We start from the raw sequence: 18,946 nt of genomic DNA on the forward strand, positions 1-18,946 counted from the left end.
TGGCTTAATCCCAGCTAGGAACTGAACACCACACAGCTGCCCACTCATTTTCTTTTCTTGGACAGGTGGGATGATAATTGGAAGAATAAAACTGAGAAGGTGTTGGATCTGCCCCAGGGAAGCTGGGCTCTTTTATGTACAAGGGTTACTTAGGAAGACAAATGCCATCACTGTGAACATCCCCCCCTTTCTTATTCCCCTAACTTTATATGCTGAGTATATGGTATGGGATACCCTTTGTGTGAGTTAGGCTCAGCTGTCCTGACTGTCTCCTCCAAGCTCCTTGTGCACCCGCAGCATTCTCACTGGTGGAGGGTGAGGAGCAGAAAAGACCTTGACTCTCTAAACCCTGTAATAACAAAAACATCTCTCTGCTTTCATCAACACTCTTTTCTGCACAAATCCAAAACACAGCTGCACACTGGCCACTGTGAAGAAAATTAACTTTATCCCAGTAAAAGCAATACGGTGTGATAACTCTTGGTTTATTTAGAGATCCTTTCCCTGAAAGTATTAACAATTGAACATAATACTTAGAGTAGATGTTTTCATATCATGGTTGGAGTTAGAAGGGAACTTTAAAGATCATCTAAGTCCAACCCCTTTGCCATGGGCATTCCTTCCACTAGACCAAATTTCTCAAAATCCTTGGGAGTATTCATGGTAGGTGTCTTTAAAGCATGTGTGTGTCCTCAAAAAGCCTTCTGGCTTACTTTAACTTGGAAGACCTGTCTGTGCCTTGACTGAGAATCCCTTGACAGCTGTTAAGTCTTGTTTAAGTAATTTCACTTTGGGACCTTTATGTCCATTCAGCTATCTCTAAAAATAAGCACTTAGCCTCCAGGACAAACACTGTGGTACTTTCTTGCAACTACTCCATCCACAGAAGGATGTTTCTGGCTTCTTGTGTGCTGCTGGGAGGCTGAGATACTTTGAACTTGATGATATGGCCCGAAATTCTGAGCTGTTATAAATGTTTGCTTCCTATTAGACTTCTGCCATGTGTCAGTAACCCTTTTGAAATGTGACTGCATATTTATCTCTGTTTGCTAGTGGAACCTGTCCTGGTACTTGACAGAAACAAGCATCTACAATCACTAATGCCGTAGGGTCAATGTAGCTGCAAAAAGGGTAAAGTTGTGATGTTGTGCTGATAATAAAATTGCCTTCTAAGTTACAGTTTACTATGACTTTTGATGTTGTCTTAAGGACAGAAAAATGTCAAGTGTGATTTGTAATATATGGATGCAAACGTTTTGTTGCTTGCTTATGAAAATATTCTATTTGTTAACTTCTGTCAAAAACTACCAGTCAGAATTTTGAGAACATGTAGACTAAAATTAAGTCATGTGAATATTCTAATTTGTCATGATCTTTGTTTCAAAGCTCTATGAAACTTAGAAAATGCAGTTTTGCAGTAAACGTAAGGTTAAGGAAAATATTTGAAGGTTGATAAATACATTTTTAAAGCATAGGAAAACTTAGAATTTTTTAAGGATTGGAAGATGATAAATTGAAAATACCAGCTTCTATAAAAATAAATTGCTTTAGTCTGGGACTTCAAACAGCTTGACTGTTGAAATGCATGGGATTAAAATCAGATACTTTACCTTTATATTTTATCCCTTAAGACATTCTGTTAAAAAAAAACAAAACCCCTCAACTTTCAATCCTATGAATTAATTTATTCTGGAGAAAAGATACAATCTTGGCGGTACTCTTTCCTCTTAGGTGTTTTGTAATATACATTTGTTATGGCTTGTTTCCATTTTAAAATAATGCTCACGTATGTGGAGGAATTATTGTATCAAACATTAGAGAAGAAATTATGTGATATTGTTAATGAATTTGATTGTTAATTTCATGCTTCTAAATCGGGTGAAGCTGTGTGCTTCTGGCTACTTTGTGCTAGAATGGAGCAAATGCAAAGCAGCTTGAATGTCTCAGGTATGCCAGAAGGTTTAAAGCCTGTTGCCAGTGCAGCCCAGCTATTGTGTGGCTGTGAATGTTGCCCTTAGTTTTCCCAGTGTGGCCAGAACTCTCCTGCTGCTGGCATGAGCTCAAGACCTATGAGAACTTGATCTGTGTATTTTGATAGGGACCTTTGTGTTGCTGTTTTTGTGAGTCTTAGAATTCCCACTCCCAGAGTAGCTCCGGTGTGCCAGGTGTAACTGTGATGTGATGGCTGTGTTTAAGATGCCAGTGTTACTGAGCTGCCTGTTAGTTACAGTAATGACAACCTAGATATGTGTTACTGGAGATGGTGAAAATGCCTTTTTTCCCTAACTTGCATATTATGACTTGGTATCCATGAACTCAATCTTCCATCGTTACATTTAAAATCAAATTTATTGATTTTTTGGGTCTCAGAGTGGAAGCCTGTTTCTAAATACCTTTCCATCAAGCATAGCCAAAGGATTTTGAGTTTTACTACTTCACAGACAGCTGTGATCTTCATAATTGGTTTGTGTGGGTGTCAGTGTTCAGCTCTCCAATGAAATTTGTCAGAAAAGAAATGAGACACTGAATGAGAAGAGAATTAAAGCAGAAATTTGGCTGTACAGATGATTTAGCAGTAATCTAATGTGGAGCTAATTGGCTAGTATCCAAATTGTGCTTCTGATTGTTTGTTTTCCTCTGGGGAAAAATGTTATTGAATACTTGATGCCTGTTTCCCTGAAGTAAAATAACATAAGATTCATGTCTCAGTATTTTGTTCTAACATCAATTTTTATCTTGTATGGCACAACTGTTTCTTATTGTGTACATGGATTATGATATCAAAACTAAAAATATTGGATTATTGTAGCAAAATAGTGGCCATGTGTAGGTCAGCAGGAATTTTGCATTTTACATTATCAGTGCCAGAATTTCACTCTAGGTTATTATACAGTAGATTAATTTTTAATGGTTAGCTTTTGGTTGTCATCCATTGTATACTTATTAGTCAGCAGAATGCAATAGAGATGTCCCCCCCCTTAAAAAAAAGACAGGTTACTTAAATGTTCATGGAGTTGTACTGCTGCAGTCAGATTAAAAACTTTGTGCCCAAGGACAGTCTGCTGGAAGGTTTTAAATAGTGTTGAATGTCTGAAATCCTTCAGTCAAATTAAGTAATATGACTGAGCAAAAGCAGAGCACTGGAGTAGAAGTAGATGTAGCAATTGCATTTTATAATTTTTTTCTGTATCAAAGTATAATTTTAGTTTGCCTTCTTTGTGGTGAGATTTTCTGTATGTCAGCTGTCAGATGGAGAAGTTCACCAAAGTTATTGGATCTTTCAGCAGTGACCTCACCAGTTTCTGTAAAGGTGTTGGCGTCTGCTTTTTACTGTATTTTTACTTATTGGTCAATGCTACCTTTTTCAACAAAGAACATTTAGAATATTCGTAGGAATAATCTTCCTTTATAATGCATTCAAAGGTTGTTAATTACATGAATAATAATAATAATGAGAATATTTGATTTTCATAATGAGAACATCTCAGATCTGTGTAAGATGCTGGAGTTTCTGTCATAACCTGAGGCTGTAAACAAGCACACTGATGAAATTTCTCCTTTGGAATTAAGGCAGCTACAAGACCTTAAGGAGACCTTTGTCTGTGGATTTGAAAACTGAAATATGTTTGAACCATTATGCCAAGTGGAGTCCCAGTTTTCTATGCCTTGGATGTAGCAGAAGGGGATCTTGTCGTGATGCCTTAGGGTTTAGCTGTTACATTTTTCAGATTCTGTGCTGCTTTAGTGCGTACTTCTGAGCTTCATATTAAGGGATGGTAAGCTCTCTTCACAGAGTAGGTAGACAAAATAATTCCTTTCCTAGCTTGGGACCAAGGACAACAACCCAAATCTCGGGCCTATGAGCATAAATAACATAGTCTGAAGAGAGAAACAAGAAGGATGGGACTTCCTAACTTAAAGCTATAACTGGACAATTAACTTCAATATGCAAATAGACCAGAACTTATACAAGTGAGAGACCTTGTGACTGGTCGTCTATTTTGTGACCATTTTGGGTTCATCTTCAGTGTAGCCCTGGCTGGGCTCTTGTACTGGCCAAGGTGTATCCATTGAGGCCTTTTAATAAATACCTGCTTTATTCTTTAACTCTGTCTAGTCTCTGTTCTAGGTCAGCCTTTACAAGACATCAGTAGGGATATTTTTTCTGGGGAATCAATCTGACAGGGCATGGAATGTTTGTAGGGATCAGGAGAACATGCAGCTATAACCATATAACCATTGTTTATGGCTGTTCTGGAGCAACAAATGTAGAGTGGTGGGTTGGGTTTTTTTTGCAAAGATAAGTTTACTGTCCCTGTGGTAAATGTTCATTGCTTATTGGTATATTCTGATTTTTAGCTCAACATAAGTCGGTTGGGTTTTTTTTTGTAGCAGTCAACACCCACAGTCCAGAGATTTTTGAGAGTGGACCTACAGATGCATTCATGCTGGAATGATGGTACCCTTATGTTTATGTGCCTAATGTCATAAATGCATGGGCTTGTGTGCTGTGTCTCTTGTGAAGAGACAAATGTTGTGTATCCCATCAAGCAATGATGCTTGACTTAGTTCTTGGAATAAGATTGCTGTTTGAAGGTAATAAGTATTAACAGGCTTTTAAAATGTTTTAGGACTTGTTGAAGGTATGTTTTCTTGTTTTGTTATTTTTTGTTTTAGGTGGCCTGGCTTTAGCTCAAGTACTTTTTTTTTATGTGAAATATCTGGTTCTGTATGGTGTTCCTGGCCTCCTCCTTCAAATGGATGGAATCAAACCTCCAGCTCTGCCTTGCTGTGTGAGCCTGATGCACAGTTTCACTAAAATGTGGAGGTTAGTCATTGTTACTTTTCAGGCAGTTTATTACTGATTCATGGCAGTCAGAGCATGCATGTGTGTTCATACCTGTTTGCTTTCCTGTCCTTGTGCTTTTTCTCTCAAACTGTGCCCCCCCCCCACCCCCCCCACTTATTCATCTGTAGTGCTTTTTAAATGGACTTCAACTTGATGGTTACTTTTTTCACACTGTGGAGGGATAAGGGCAAGTAGCCATTTCAGCATTTTCATCCTTTTAATTACTAGAATTAGACTCAGCCTACCTAGTTAATATAGCAATTCTTTTTTCCAGTTACCTATTAAATGGTTTTTTTTCAGTCTGTGTCTAAACCCCACATTTCAGCTTGAAATCCTTCCAGAGACTGATTAATCACATGAGAAAAGCTGTAGTTAAAATATTTTAACACGTAGAGTCATATGGTAGAGGAAGTCTTGAGCATGTTAAAAGTACTATGAAAATGATACTTGTTTATATAGTAGGATGAATTTCTGTATCTGCTTTGCTTTTACAGGAGCTTCAGCACAATATTTCTTCAAAAACCTATGAATTTTGTGTCTTATGTTTGCTTTAAATTAGCGTTGCCTGAAATATTTTCACTGAAAACTGTCTCCCAGGTGGATGCTGCTTAATGTTTACCTTTTGTGTAAGAGTGGATTCACTTGACTTCTCTCCTCCCTTATTTTCCTCTGCACTAGCCAATATTCCTTCAGGCTGTGGGGTTCTGTGCCCCACACTTCTAAAAACATTCCCCTAATGATTTAGACTTGTCAGTCTTTTAGTGCAAAGGCTTCTCTCCTGTTGTATTGGTGCATCTTGTGTCTGGCTGCTTTGCAATATAAATAAAGCTTTTAATTTTAGTCATAAAAACAGTGGGCCTGCTGTTATCTGAGTTTTATTGGATGAGATTTTAATTTTGTTTTCAGCTAGTTGTAGCAAGACGGCTTTATAGTTTATAATAGTTGGCAAGCGTAGATCTGAAGTATTCAAAGAAATGCAGCAGGAAGAGTGCAGAAAACAGATGAATTATTAAAAATTATTTGAGCTACTAACAACTGCTTTGGTTTAAATGCTCTTTCAGAGTTTGCACTGAACTTACGACCTACAGAGTTAATATAGAAATCTGTCATTTTTACCAGGCACTCTCATGAGAACAGCATCTCTTGGCCTGCTGGCCCTTGTAGGCAGAGTTGCAAACAGCAGCAGTTTTTCCCCTTTGTCAGTTCTTATTCCAGGGAATCTGTGTATTGCACTGGAGGTGCCAAGTGAAAGTGAATTTCAGCACAAACCCTGATGACACTGCTGTGCCAGGTAGTTGTAACAGGCCATGAAAAGGTGCTGTGCACATGCAAAATGTGTGTGTGTATCACAGTAAAAAAAAAATTTGTATTCCTTAAAATATTCATAACTCTTGTACAAAAATTGGAACTGATATCTAAGTAGAAAACTTTTCTTTATAGAAGGAAAAAGTGTCAGGTGCTGATGTTTATCTTTTGCCTGATTATTTAATTTCTATCAATAATTCATTGCCAGAAGTAATAAAATTATTTCACAGATTGAATTTGTTTGCTTTGCATGTTGAAAAAAGTCAGTTAACGTATACCTGACTTGATTTCTTGCTCTCAAAGTTCTTTAGTAGTAGATTTTTCTGTAGCTGCTGTGTTATAGGACATTCTCAATTACCTAAGGAGCTTTGTGAATGCCCTGAATTATGATGTCCTTATGTCTTTACAGTTAAACTCTTCTACCAAGGGGCTTTGCAGTGGTGCATGGGTATCTTGTATAGAAATGTTGTGTTAGAAGTAGGAATAGCCTTTGTTTCTGAACTGTATGAGTGAACAGGACAGAAAGTGTGCAAATTATGGGCTCAGCAAAAAAGAATGAAAAAACGGGAAAGTAAATGGCTCATGTTGTGAAACCTTATTAACCATGACACTGTTTCCCTCAAGTTCTAAATGCATTTTGATAGTTTGTGATACAAGACTTTTAACAGGAATGATCCTGACGACTTTATCAGAGTGTGTCAAATTTAAATATTAAGAATGCCATATCTAGTTTTAAGCTGGTAGAGTGAGATTTGTACCAGACTGTTTTCATGAAATAGTACTCTGGTAAAGCTTATTAAAGTCTTCTTAGGGCCAGGCTGGGAAATGGGATGGATTGGAATAATCCAGATGACTTGGACCTACAACACTCTTACCTTCTGTCTGGCATCAGGGACACTGCTCAGGAAAAAGTGCATGTGTATGCTTGGCTTACTCTTTCCCTTCTTGCTGGTATCCACTTGAGAATGCTGTCAGAAACATGTTGGCTGGACTTTCCAAGGCCTGGTATTACAATTTTTATCTCAAAACTTTTAGCAATGCTTTCTGAATGAGAGAAAGTAGCCTGGAGAGAGAGACAACATGAATGTCACAATGTAAGGAATGCAAATATGCTACAAAGGAGCCTTGCACCACCACCTGGTGTCCTTTGAGCATAACAACAAAGCTTTTGATCCAATCCATCCAGACCTGTGTCACTTCTAGTCAGTACATGCTGACATAATTCACTCTGATACAGCATGTGGAAGAGCTTTCAGTCAGGAGGGTAAGAAAGATACTACAGTGTGTCTAAAGCTGTTTAAAGTTTCTCTAGAGCTGAAAAGCAAAGCAGGTGTTGAAAAACCAAATCAAGTAGTCTGCCTCTCTATGGTACTAAACAATAAACCAAATCGTGTCCATTCAAACCTAAAAATAAAAGACTTTAATTAAAATAGTTATCAAGCCTATGATAGGTTCTCCCTAATTCACATTTAATCAGGACAATCTCTGGAGTAAAAAAATTATCAATCTTGTTTGCCGTCTCAAGACAAATACAGGTGTTGAATGTGTTACTCTGGTTTCATTTCACCAGGATATCATTAGCTTGCTAAATATGCAGCTGCATAGCTAACAAATGCATGATGTCACTGCTATTCAAAAGCTTTATTATTGCTGTGAAAATGAGTCTCTGAGCTGATTTCTAGAGAGGATAACTGTTCAGTGGCATGCAATCTTAGTTTTTAATGTCTGCTTTACCTTAAGCCATGATGAATTAAAACTTAGTTTTTGTTACCAGGTTTAAAAGCAAGGTAAAGAATTGTGGGAGAGAACCAATGTTGGAAACTTGTGCTTTTAAAGAATTAGTCAAAACTCATGCTTGCCATACAACTTGATGAATTTTGTAGTGCAACTAGAAGTAGTTTTGTTACTGCTGAAACTTGCAAATTGAAACTTCAATATGGAAAAATGTATCCTAGTGGAGGAGTAATGGTTTGGAAACTACAGAAACTAAAGGCAGTACATAATTAAAACCTATGTAAATTTTGACATATTGATAAATTATCTTGGCAATTTATTCCATAGAGGAACTTGTCAGTTTGTAAATTAGGACAACAGTTAGCTGCTGTTCATGGAAAAATAATCATGCTTCCATTTTTCTTTTTAGACTGTTGCGGGGTATGACTGCAACAAAAATGTTAGACACATTAGTTAGATATGTTTTGCCATGCTATGGGAACAGCCTGACATAAACCTCACATTTATTTCTGGTCATAGACTGATTTGAAATGTGCAGAAACACAACACCTTGATGATGTTCAGAGGGCTGGAGCACCTTGTCTATGCAGATGATTTGAGAAAGTTAGGTTCAGCCTGGAGAAGCAAAGGCTCCAGGGAAGCCTCATATCAGCCTTCCAGTACTTAAAGGGGGCTTATAAAAAAGACGGAGAGAGACCTTTTTATGCAGGCAGATAGTGATAGGCATGGGGAAATGGTTTTGAAATGAAAGAGGAGAGGTTTAGATTGGATTCTAAGAAGCAATTCTTTAGTCAGATGGTGGTGAGGCATTGGAATATGTTGCCCAGAGAAGCTGTGGATGCCCTGTCTCTAGAAGTGTTCAAGGCCAGGTTGGATGGAGTCCTGATCAACCTGGTCTAGTGAGAGTTGTCCCTGCATGTGTTGAGGCATTGAAACTAGATTATCTTTGAAGGTCCTTTACAACCTAAACAATTCTTTGATTCTATGACTAATTCTGTGTCTTTCCACCGTGAAATCTTGTCATTCCCAAATATCCCAAAATAGTTTGGAGACAAGTGTGTTGGGGATGAACTGTGTTAAAACTTGATGCATGTTTAATGTAGATTAGTCTCAGCAAGAGTAGAGGCTTTTCAAGAAGGTAGGCAGAAGTAGCATATGAAACGTAGATTTCACTGTAAACAGTATTTAATCTAGAATACAGAAAATGATGTTGAAGAATGCTGCCAAAGGAAAATAAAAAATGCAGTGATAAAGATCAGATAGTTTTCAACTACTATGCTTTAGGTTCTAGATTCTACTCTGTATTTATCACCCTGATTCTTGACAGACAGGAGTCTGACATTAGGCACTCCCTGATTTTCTTGCATGCTTAAGGGGTGGACTAGGAGGGCTGTATTTGGCATATACAGACGCACACACTTCTACACGTTAAATTTATGCCCGTGATGTTTTAGTGACATCCAAAAATGGCATATGAGTTACGATTTGCAATAAATTGTCTGCCATTTAGTTTAGTGGCCTTGTTACTGCTTAAGATTATTTGCCTGACATGAAAAAATGGTCTTTGTGCAAGGTCTCAGTAAATTGCTTCAAGTTATGGATTATAGTCTGCTGTGGTCTTATCATATTCTTGGCTATAATGATGCCATAGAAAATAGATCTACAGATAAAAATATAAATTTATTTGCATTTGTTTCTTCCTTATCCTGATACTTTTTGCCTACTTTTACCATTGATCTTGAAATTTTCCTCCTTCTGGAAACAATTCCTTGTATGTCTGTTAAAAAGGACATTGCCAGAGTTTTTTCCCCTTTGTTTTGGACTTTTCTGGGAAAAGACAAGTCTGACATTCATGTGTGAGTGTGAGCACAAGAGATCACTGTGACCACATGCAGTAATTCTAGAATGAAAAATAGCCTGCAAAAACTTACTGCCTTTTATTTCTGGCCTAAACTCCTGATAGTATTGTTCAATTGCCTATTAGTTTATGGTGAGGACTGAAATAGATATTTAAGAAAGGAAAATGGACTTCCTGACCTGTAGAGGTAAAGTAATTACTTGAGTGCATTTTCATCTGTGCTTCTTATAGTCTCAACCAGTTTGACATGTACTGTCTGGTTTCGAGCTTCTGATTTTTAGTGGTGGAATAAATAATCTTGGGAATTAGCTTGTTAAGGATATCAAGACAAAGATGCTGAAAGGCTTTGAAAATACCATTAAGGAAATTTAAATAAGATCAGAAGTTGTGTTTCTGTCAGTGCTTGACTTGAAAAGCTTGCCTTCTTAAATTCCCAAATAGCCAATGTTTGGCACAAGTTAACACAAACATAATTGTGTGTAATAATAGCAACTGTAGCTGTTCTGCAGATCTGCGTAGTCAGGATGACATCCCTGCCTCTGGGCTCAGAGTAATGTGCCTTTGTGTGTTCAGGGGCTTGTACTCTAACAGATGGTGAAAGGTTCACTCTTTCTGTTTGGGTCTTGTAGTACTCTTTTGTTGTGGTGTTTCTGGATAGGCTGATGGATGGTCTGAAATAGGAGATAGGAGATTTTTCTCCCTAAATTTCTCCTTCCTATGAGTTTAGTTTTCTGATTACATGTTAGTAATAACAGCAAATTGCTGTTGTGCAACCTGTCATTTGGAGGTAATTGCAGGGCAGAAAGGAAAGATGACAGGTTAAACTTCTTTATATAGCAGATATCCTCAGAAGTAGTTAAGTTACCAAGCCTTGAAAAATTTGCATGAGGGAAGGTAAGGCAGGCAGTGAAAAGAAACTCCACATCTCCATGGCAGATGGAAGGAGGAATTCAGCATGAATCACCCAAAGCCTGGTAGAAATTTGAATGGCACATCCAGATCTGTGGCTCACACTTGCTGCCCACCCTGCTGTGGAAGGGGTTGCAGCAGCTGCTTTCCAAATCTATAGGAAGACCTCCTCTGAGGTTCTGTGACTGGGGAGAAGGTCTGTCTGGGGATTAGAGTCAGGACAAACCTACTTGTACTATGACCAGAGAATCTCATTTGCAGTGCTATGAGTGGCCTACCCCAGTCAGCTTCAAGAGGATCAGGTATTTTCCAGGTGGTTTGTTTTGTATGTGTCCTACAGTTCCAGACAGCTATGTTTTTGAAAGCACTCTACTCCATGTTTGTGATGGGAAGTACTGAGCAACTGGAACTGAGAGACAAGAAAAGGAAGGACATGCTTATGCATATTTCCCTTTCCTCTAGAGTTTAGGATTGTCCAGTCTGGTGTATTTTTACCCTTTGTTATTTTCAAAGAAGGAAGTTGTCCAGTATGTTGTAAACAGTGTATCAGGTAGAATAAATGTCTTTTAATTACCTATCTTCTCACTGGTTTTAGACTTAAAAATATTGATGCTGCAACATTTCTATTCCAAAGTCAAAAGGCATCTTTTCCCTACTGTGTTTCGGAGGTGATATCTTAAATATGAAAAAGATTATTTTAAAGGGTATTTGGACTAAATGCAGTTATGCCCACAATGTTGAAACAGCCTAGCACTCATGAGTAAAAGAGAATTTCATTGAAAGTTAAAATTATTGCCAAAGTGTGCAGAAGCCTGCACACTTTAACACTGTGAAGAAACAGGATTAGGTTTCTTGTCCTGTCTGTACAAGTGCACTGGATCGAATCCCAAATAAGTAGTAAAAATAATATGCATAAGATCAGTTGTGTCATGGAAAGCTTGTGTGCCTAGAGAGGTAGGTGCTGTGCTTTAAAACACTTAAAGAATATTAAGTTTTCATTCTTGAGAAGATTAATGTGGTATTTGAGGATGCTGAGTGTGAATCTTGGAAAGGAAAGTGCTCTTCTTCCTTCTATTGATACATAAAGTTGAATGTAAGGCAGGTCTCCCTGTATGTCCTTGCCCTCTACATCTCCTGTGGTATTCCTAAGCAGAATGATTTGGTGTTAAATACACAGTCACAGTGTGCGTGGACAGCTGGAGTCGAAGAAACCTCTCCTTAGGCTGTGGAGTTATAAGTAACCTCTAAATATTGCACCTGCTTGCCAGTATCTGAATACTTCAACTTCTTATCAAAAACTTGGCTATTTAATTGCAGAATTAGTGTGCATCTTTAATTGTGGAATAACTTGTTTTAAAGTTTAAGAATAAATCTCCCTGATTTACTGTATTTTTTGTTAACTGTGGTGATACTTAAAGCTGAGTATTGATCTGTGATATTTACAGCTAGGATGTCACCTGAATTATATGAAAGTTCTGGACTGGTTAGCCATTCTCTCTCTCTCACTGATGAAGACAAAAGATTTAACTGCTTTTGATGTCAGCTAAATTAGTGCATGCTGCAGTTACCTACTGTACTGTATGGTTCAATTTGCTGGTTATATCAATGCTTTGGAAGGCTCCTTAAATCTGTTCAACAGACAAAATCTGTTACTCTGGAATGTAAAAAGAAGTGTGGTAATAAGGCACCCTAATTCTTCTTGGATCTAAATTACGCAATTATTGGGAATTTATTTGTCTAATGACTGCATTGTCACTGTGATTTGAAATTGCTGGGTTTTTTAACAATCAAGCTAAACCCACCTACTGCTCTTCACCTCTGAAGCCCATTGCTCATTGTATTTGATATGAGCTCTGTGTAGATACAAACTATTACTGCTGCTCACATTTGGCAAGCAACACTCTGCCTGCTCACAACTACTGTAGAAAATGAGTAATGGCTGTTAATAAACTTGTTTGCTCGTTTGCAGTAAGGATAGAGATCTCACAGTAATTGGACAATCACGCTGCAGTGCAGGAGTCTTACATGACAAAGACTGAGGGAGAACTTTCCCTATGGGAGTTTGCCACTAATGGGCATTAGATTTCATCCACTCTCCATGAGCTACTATAGGCTTTTGAAGAATTGGGGAAGGTATAAAATTAAAGTAATATTTCTTCTGAAGGGTTCTAGGAAAGATTAACAGAATACAAATGAGATTTCACTTTTAAAAAAAGTGTTTGCTGAGCTGTATCACCAAGATCCAGTGATTGGATATGTGAAACAGGACCAGTTTGTTATTTTAAAGCCTCCCAAGTAGGCAGATTTGTGTGCCATTTACATACACACTGGCAATGGGTGATGCCTACTGAATGTCCTGCTTCTCTTTCTGTCCAGGAGATTTAAGGGGTGAGAAGGAGTCACTGCCTGGAATCATTACAACTTTCCTCAGGCTTTCTGATATAATACAAGTTCTGCATTTAAACTGAAATAAAGCAACAAAATGTATTAGGTCATGTGTTCAGTTTGTAGGCTGGAGGCCACTAGCATTGTGAAGTGTTTTTCTGTGGTCCTCAAAAGAGCTTTCTCCTTGTGGGTGTCTTACTGTAAGTTAATTTTACTATGCAGGTCTCCAGCCCAAGTTCCCAAGCTAGTAACTGAAACGGTGCAGATGAAGCTTTGAGACTTACTAATAGTTTCTACTTGGAGATGAAAGTGTATTTAACAAAATGTGCACCGAAGTCAGACTGTATCCTGCATTATACAGACTGTCCAAAGTCAGTCCAGGTATATTTCTGCTTCTCTTGAAATCAGTGAGGGTTTTGTGCTGATTTTGATGGTGTCAGGATTTCACTGTGGATTTCCACTGTTCTCCTGGATACAGGGAGCCCTAGCTTCTCCCTGTGATGCTATGCAGTAAATGATTCCCAAATAAAATGTTTAGGGCTTTTCCTTCAAGTGATCAGACATTCTGTAAAGTAATGTGAGTGTTGGTGCGTTTGCCATTTTGGTGCTACAGAGCACTCACAGCACTGAGCAGGAACCTCTGTATGGAGGCATCTGGCACAGGCACAACACAGTGGCAGCTTTGGTTATTCTAATAATGGAGGAAACTAAAAGCAGGTTGGTATACTGCTGAATCTTTCCAGGAAGAAACACAGCAGAGGTTCAAAGTGTTTTATCTAAGCATGAAGTGTTAAAATTCCAGTGTCCTTAAGCAAGTGTCAGAGAATGATAATGATATCTTCATGTATACACAAGTTCTGCTTATTATTGCTGTAACAAGAAATTGTTTGTCAAAGATATGATATGAAAGCATTTGACAGTCTTCATATTTTCTCTTTCAAATAGCATAGATTTTTATTTTTACTCTTAGGTGCATTTTTACATTGAAATAAAAGCAAACTGCTACTAGTTTACTGCATTGCAGATGGTTCAAGTCAAAGCTTGCAAACAAAAGGGTCCATTGAATTTCAAGATCTAGGCTTAGCAAGTTCTTAAGATCTTGATGTTTACAAGAACATTGAATTCACTTAAACAAGAATCTTATAATTGGATTGAGCTATGATTTGTTTTTTTCTATGTTGCATGGTTAGAGTGGAGATGCATAGGAAATTATAGGATTTGAAGAATGGTAGGAATGCCAAAAGAGCTCCATATATGCATTTGTTCCCAATTTCACTACCATATCAGTGGGCAGACTAAAATCTGTATGTGGGCGGAATTTACCAAATGTCTTGCACAAATTGAAAGGCTGATCTCAAAAATGAGAGCTGCAAAAACATCCTTGTATGTGGCAAAAGAGTCCCCAGAAAAATGTTAAAATGTGACTTTAAAGGCTCAGTGTCCAAAAGTCTGTTCTATAATTTAGGTAACAGATAAATCCAGACAGATTGTTGTATTGGACTGGGTTGTATTTTTCATCAGACATCTCTGTCTTTGTTTTATCTCTCCTCCAAAATCTTCGGTGACAATTTAATTATTGTTTTTCTATTTGAAGTTGTGCATCAGCTTTCTAAACAGTGTATTCAAATATGAAGGCAGTTATGTTATTTAGAAGAATAATTGTGCTGCTTGTCACTGAAGAAACAAGCTTTACCTGAAACCTATACTTTCCTAGCAAATTTGCAGAAAACTGAATGAATGCAATCTATGGACAGGCAAAAGTGTCTCTTAAAAATATAGATGGCTTTCCCAGATGTTTATTTAATAATGAAGATGATGGTGAATCAATTGGTAGCAGTCACTGCTTAAAAAATACTTATTTCTGTTTGGTAGGCTGTACCCCCTCCAGGTATTTGCTTTAGGAGAGTTTTATAGCTCATTGAGACAATAAATAATAGTACTTACAAAACCTGCATATAGACTTTAGTATCTGCTTTCCTAGTAGCAATCTAACTCTTCAGACAAGACTCTAAAATTCTTCCAGATTCACATTGCACGCTTGTAATTATTTGAAATTTGAAAACACTCATCTTTAAGGTACTGCCTACTGGGAAGGTTGCCACAGGCAGCATTGGAAAAAAAAACATGAGCAGATCTAGAAGAATCCAGAAAAGTTGTTCTGGGAAAAAAAGGGGAAATCTTTCTATAGAGTCTTTTGGGCATCCCTGTTGTAAGGGGCTGCTCAAAAAAGAGGAGCAATGAAGTAACTCGAGTGCTGTCAGTGAAGGCAGCTGTCATTCAGACTCCTCAGTCTCCAGTGCAAAATATTCTGGTGTGGGAGAGACTCTTGTTCAGCAGCTAATGTGGCTAAATGCCACATTTATTTGCAAAGACAGCTGATGGAAGTGCTAGTCTTGCAAACAATTCTGCAATTCAATAGGACAGGCATGGGAGGGTATGGGAATGAGTTTGACTTCCTAGTGTCAAGTCCAACCAAATTTTAAAGAAGGGGCCATTTTAAAGAACCATTGTTGAAACATTGCAGCACCTACAATGCTTTTTAAAAGAGATGTTGAATACTGAAACTATAATAAATAACCCACTTGTTGGATTTCATCACTGCTCTAAATGGCAACCAGGCTGATTCAAAGAGATTTAAGTGTAATTGTATTGTTTGCTCCTGTCCTGCTTATAGAAATTACACCATTCCTTTCTGCATTCAGAGTTGTTTATGTTCAGTGGCAACATTGGTGTTTTTAAGGTGTCTGGGATATTTCTGTCTACAATGCAATGCAGTCTCTGGGTACACAGGGTCACATTTGCCTGTCTTCATCTACGTTATTAATTTTTTTTTTCCCAAATGGCAAACTATTTACCAAGATTTATCCCCTGAAGGTAGGGCCCAAAGTAAGAACCAGGCCACTATCTGATTTTGAGTGCTGATGTACTGACTGCTTGCAGTGAACATCTTTCTGAAGTCCGTGGTTAGTCAAATACTTCCCAGTTAATGCTGCACACTGTGCTGTGCTTGTGCAGCCCAGCAGTCCTGGGGTGGAACTGACAGGAAATAAAGCTATACTGGTTTCTCTTCAGCACATGGCTTAAAAAGATGGATGCACAACATCAGAGTTGGGCAATTGACATTATTGTAATTGGTTTCATAAAGTACAGCTCTAGTAGCTGGCTTAAAGTTAAGTTGATTCTTGTAATCTTATCATGTGCTTAGTATTTACATTTTTTAATATAATTGTAAATCCTTGGGAATGAGATCTCACAGTCAGGATCAGGGTCCTTTAGTCATCATACAGGAATTGTGAATTGTAGTCCCTAACACAGCTAACGAGTAGCAGTTTTCATCTAGGCAAGTTCTTAAATATGATAGGCATACTTGATTGAATATAAAAGCTGTGTACTAGAGGCTCTCACAATTCCTCTTTTGAAGAACCAGCATTTAGACTTCAGTTAAAGAGAGGCACAGCTTTGTGTAAAGTGGGATTATAAACAATCCACTGGATGCTATGTGCTTAAAATTTAAGTTTTTCCTCCATCATCTTTGTTCTGAATGAAAATTTGAAGATAGGTTATTGCATAATGCATTTAGCTTTCAGAGCAGAAACTGCACATCTGAAATAATTTTAAAACCTCTGCCTGCAATTACACATCTTTCTCCTGCAGTTACATTTTCAAAGATTGTGTTTTGGAAAAAGTCTTTGTTCGTTTAGTGTATGTATATTATTGGTCACCAATCTGTAGTTGATGTACTGGGAAAAGACATGTTTGATTATGAGGGATAGTATGTGTAATGTTTTGTTGAATTGTATCAAGCTAGAGCTTCCATGCTTAAGAAAAGCATGAAAATTTAGTAAGAACTGTGATCCAAAACTGCCCTGCAGAGAAGCAGAATTAGGGATGCTTTTATAAAGCAAAAAAACTATCAAATTATCTGTACTGTCTATAATGATTATGAAATTGAGGTTTAAATTGTCTCCCTTTTATTGTTACTTTGGCTAGTTAAGGTTTAGCTTTGTTCTAAGACCATTGCTATTTTGATAAACTAGATTTTATTTATTTCTCCAAAATTTGAAATATTATATAGCTCTTGACATTTGAGCAGTATAGAGAATTAACTGGTAAATAATTTTTTACTCATATTGCTGAGGATATCCTTTCCCCTGTTATTTTAGATTTCAATAAAAACATTTATTTTGAAAAATTATGCTCATTATAGGATTTCTGAAGCTTAGATAACTGAGGCATTTCTGAGACTTATGTAACTGAGGCACCCTAAATTGCAAGAACTACCAGCTAAATCCTGTATTTTGCAGGGAATCTCAGGATTTAACCAGTTGTGTGAAGTTGGTTATAAACTTTGTTGTAATATCAAGTAAATATGGGGATCTTTTATAGGCAGTAGATAATCCTGTCAATGTACATATGGCAGGTCTGTTGGTGTGCTGATTGTGGGGGACACTGCCATGCCTGATGCGTGGAGTCCTCTGTTGAAGGGATCACTATGAAATTTTAATGCAAATACATTGTGATTATTTGTTCTCTTTTTTCATTTAATGAAATGGCTTATTTCCAACCCCAAGCTGCAGCTTTAACACTGCTGTACAAACCCTCTTTTACATCTTTTTAACATTTCCATCTAAGAATGGAGGGATTAATTGCATCTGCTAGATCTGTTTCCATTGCTGCTTCACTATATTTTCACTTTACTTGTGGACTTAATTGCAGTATGTATTTAAATATGAACAAGAAGAGTAGTAAAACTGTCGGTGGAGTATTTTGTCAAAACCAGTCTCCCATAATTCTTTCTTTCAGTGGTTTTGCCTTGCACAGTGTTTCTATTCATTATCCCGGATGTCTGTAGACAACATCCATACCCTTAAGTAATGGAACCATTTCTCCCATTTACAATTTGTTCTTGTTCAGCCTTGATATTCTTGCTTTTGGAACTAATCAATGATACTGTCTCAAAGTGTCTTTAAGATCTAACTGCACATTCAGACAATGCTGTATAAATTCTGTTGGCCATAGTGTAGTTATATCTTAAAGGACTGCTTACACTGTTTAGAATTCAGGATCTTGGGTGGATGAAGTGTATCAGTACAAAATCAAACTGAGGAATAATGGGCCATGCCTGTATGCTGAATTATATCTAGCGAGGCCTGATAAATTTTCCTTCTTGTTATTTATTCTAATAAATTGGTTCTATGTATGTTTATTTTTAACACTTATTAAAAATATTTCCACAAAATATCCAATAGCTATATCCCCTATGAAATAAATTACGAAACTTTTCTAACAGCAAGTGTTTTAGACATATGTTTTATGTAAATATATATGTTTTTTAAATTATGTTTTAGAAAGAGTGAAAAATGAGGGAAAAGGTGGCATGTCATGGCATCTACAGCAAACTGTCTTGTTTCCCTCTCTGTCTGAACCCACTCTGCCTGAGCTTTGTCCACCCCAATCTCTTTTAGTTCTGATATCTCAAGTTAGCAGGACCATTCACTTTTCCTGCTTTTGGTAAGCCAAGTCATTTGGCTTTTGGTTCATTGTCAAAAGTAGTGATATTTTTATGTTCCACATCCCTGTCCACAAGAAGCTCAGTGTGCGTGCCCCAGCAGAGACTCTAGAAGGTTTGGTGAGTGCCATGGAGAGCAGCTGGGAGAACTTGGAAAGATCAGCCTGCCTGAAGATGTGCAAGATGGTTATTTAGCATACAGCTCTCTCCTGAAACTGTGCAAGTTTCTCTTCTCCCCTTCCCAGCACAAACATTTTGAGGGCTTGATCCTAGGAAAAAAAAATTGTCGGAGCTAAAAATACTGTGTCCAGCTCCAATACAGAAAACTGTCTGTATAACACTGAATATTTTAGTGAAGAGAGGGAGCCAAAATACAGTACATATCCAGGCAGGAGGA

At 37.5% G+C, this 18,946-nt stretch overlaps 1 protein-coding gene across 4 annotated transcripts in view; it reads left to right on the forward strand.

Annotated features, from left to right (window-relative positions):
- HHAT (hedgehog acyltransferase) overlaps positions 1–18,946 on the forward strand; it is a 142,663-nt gene that overhangs the window by 12,886 nt on the left and 110,831 nt on the right. For all 4 annotated transcript variants that reach the window (XM_030269065.4, XM_072927531.1, XM_030269066.4 and 1 more), the window contains one exon: positions 4,678–4,828. In XM_030269065.4, coding sequence (XP_030124925.3) covers positions 4,678–4,828 — 151 coding nt within the window. The remainder of the gene's footprint in view (positions 1–4,677; positions 4,829–18,946) is intronic.

Source organism: Taeniopygia guttata, chromosome 3 (assembly GCF_048771995.1).
Source record: "Taeniopygia guttata chromosome 3, bTaeGut7.mat, whole genome shotgun sequence".
In the NCBI taxonomy this organism is placed as follows: Eukaryota; Metazoa; Chordata; class Aves; order Passeriformes; family Estrildidae; genus Taeniopygia; species Taeniopygia guttata.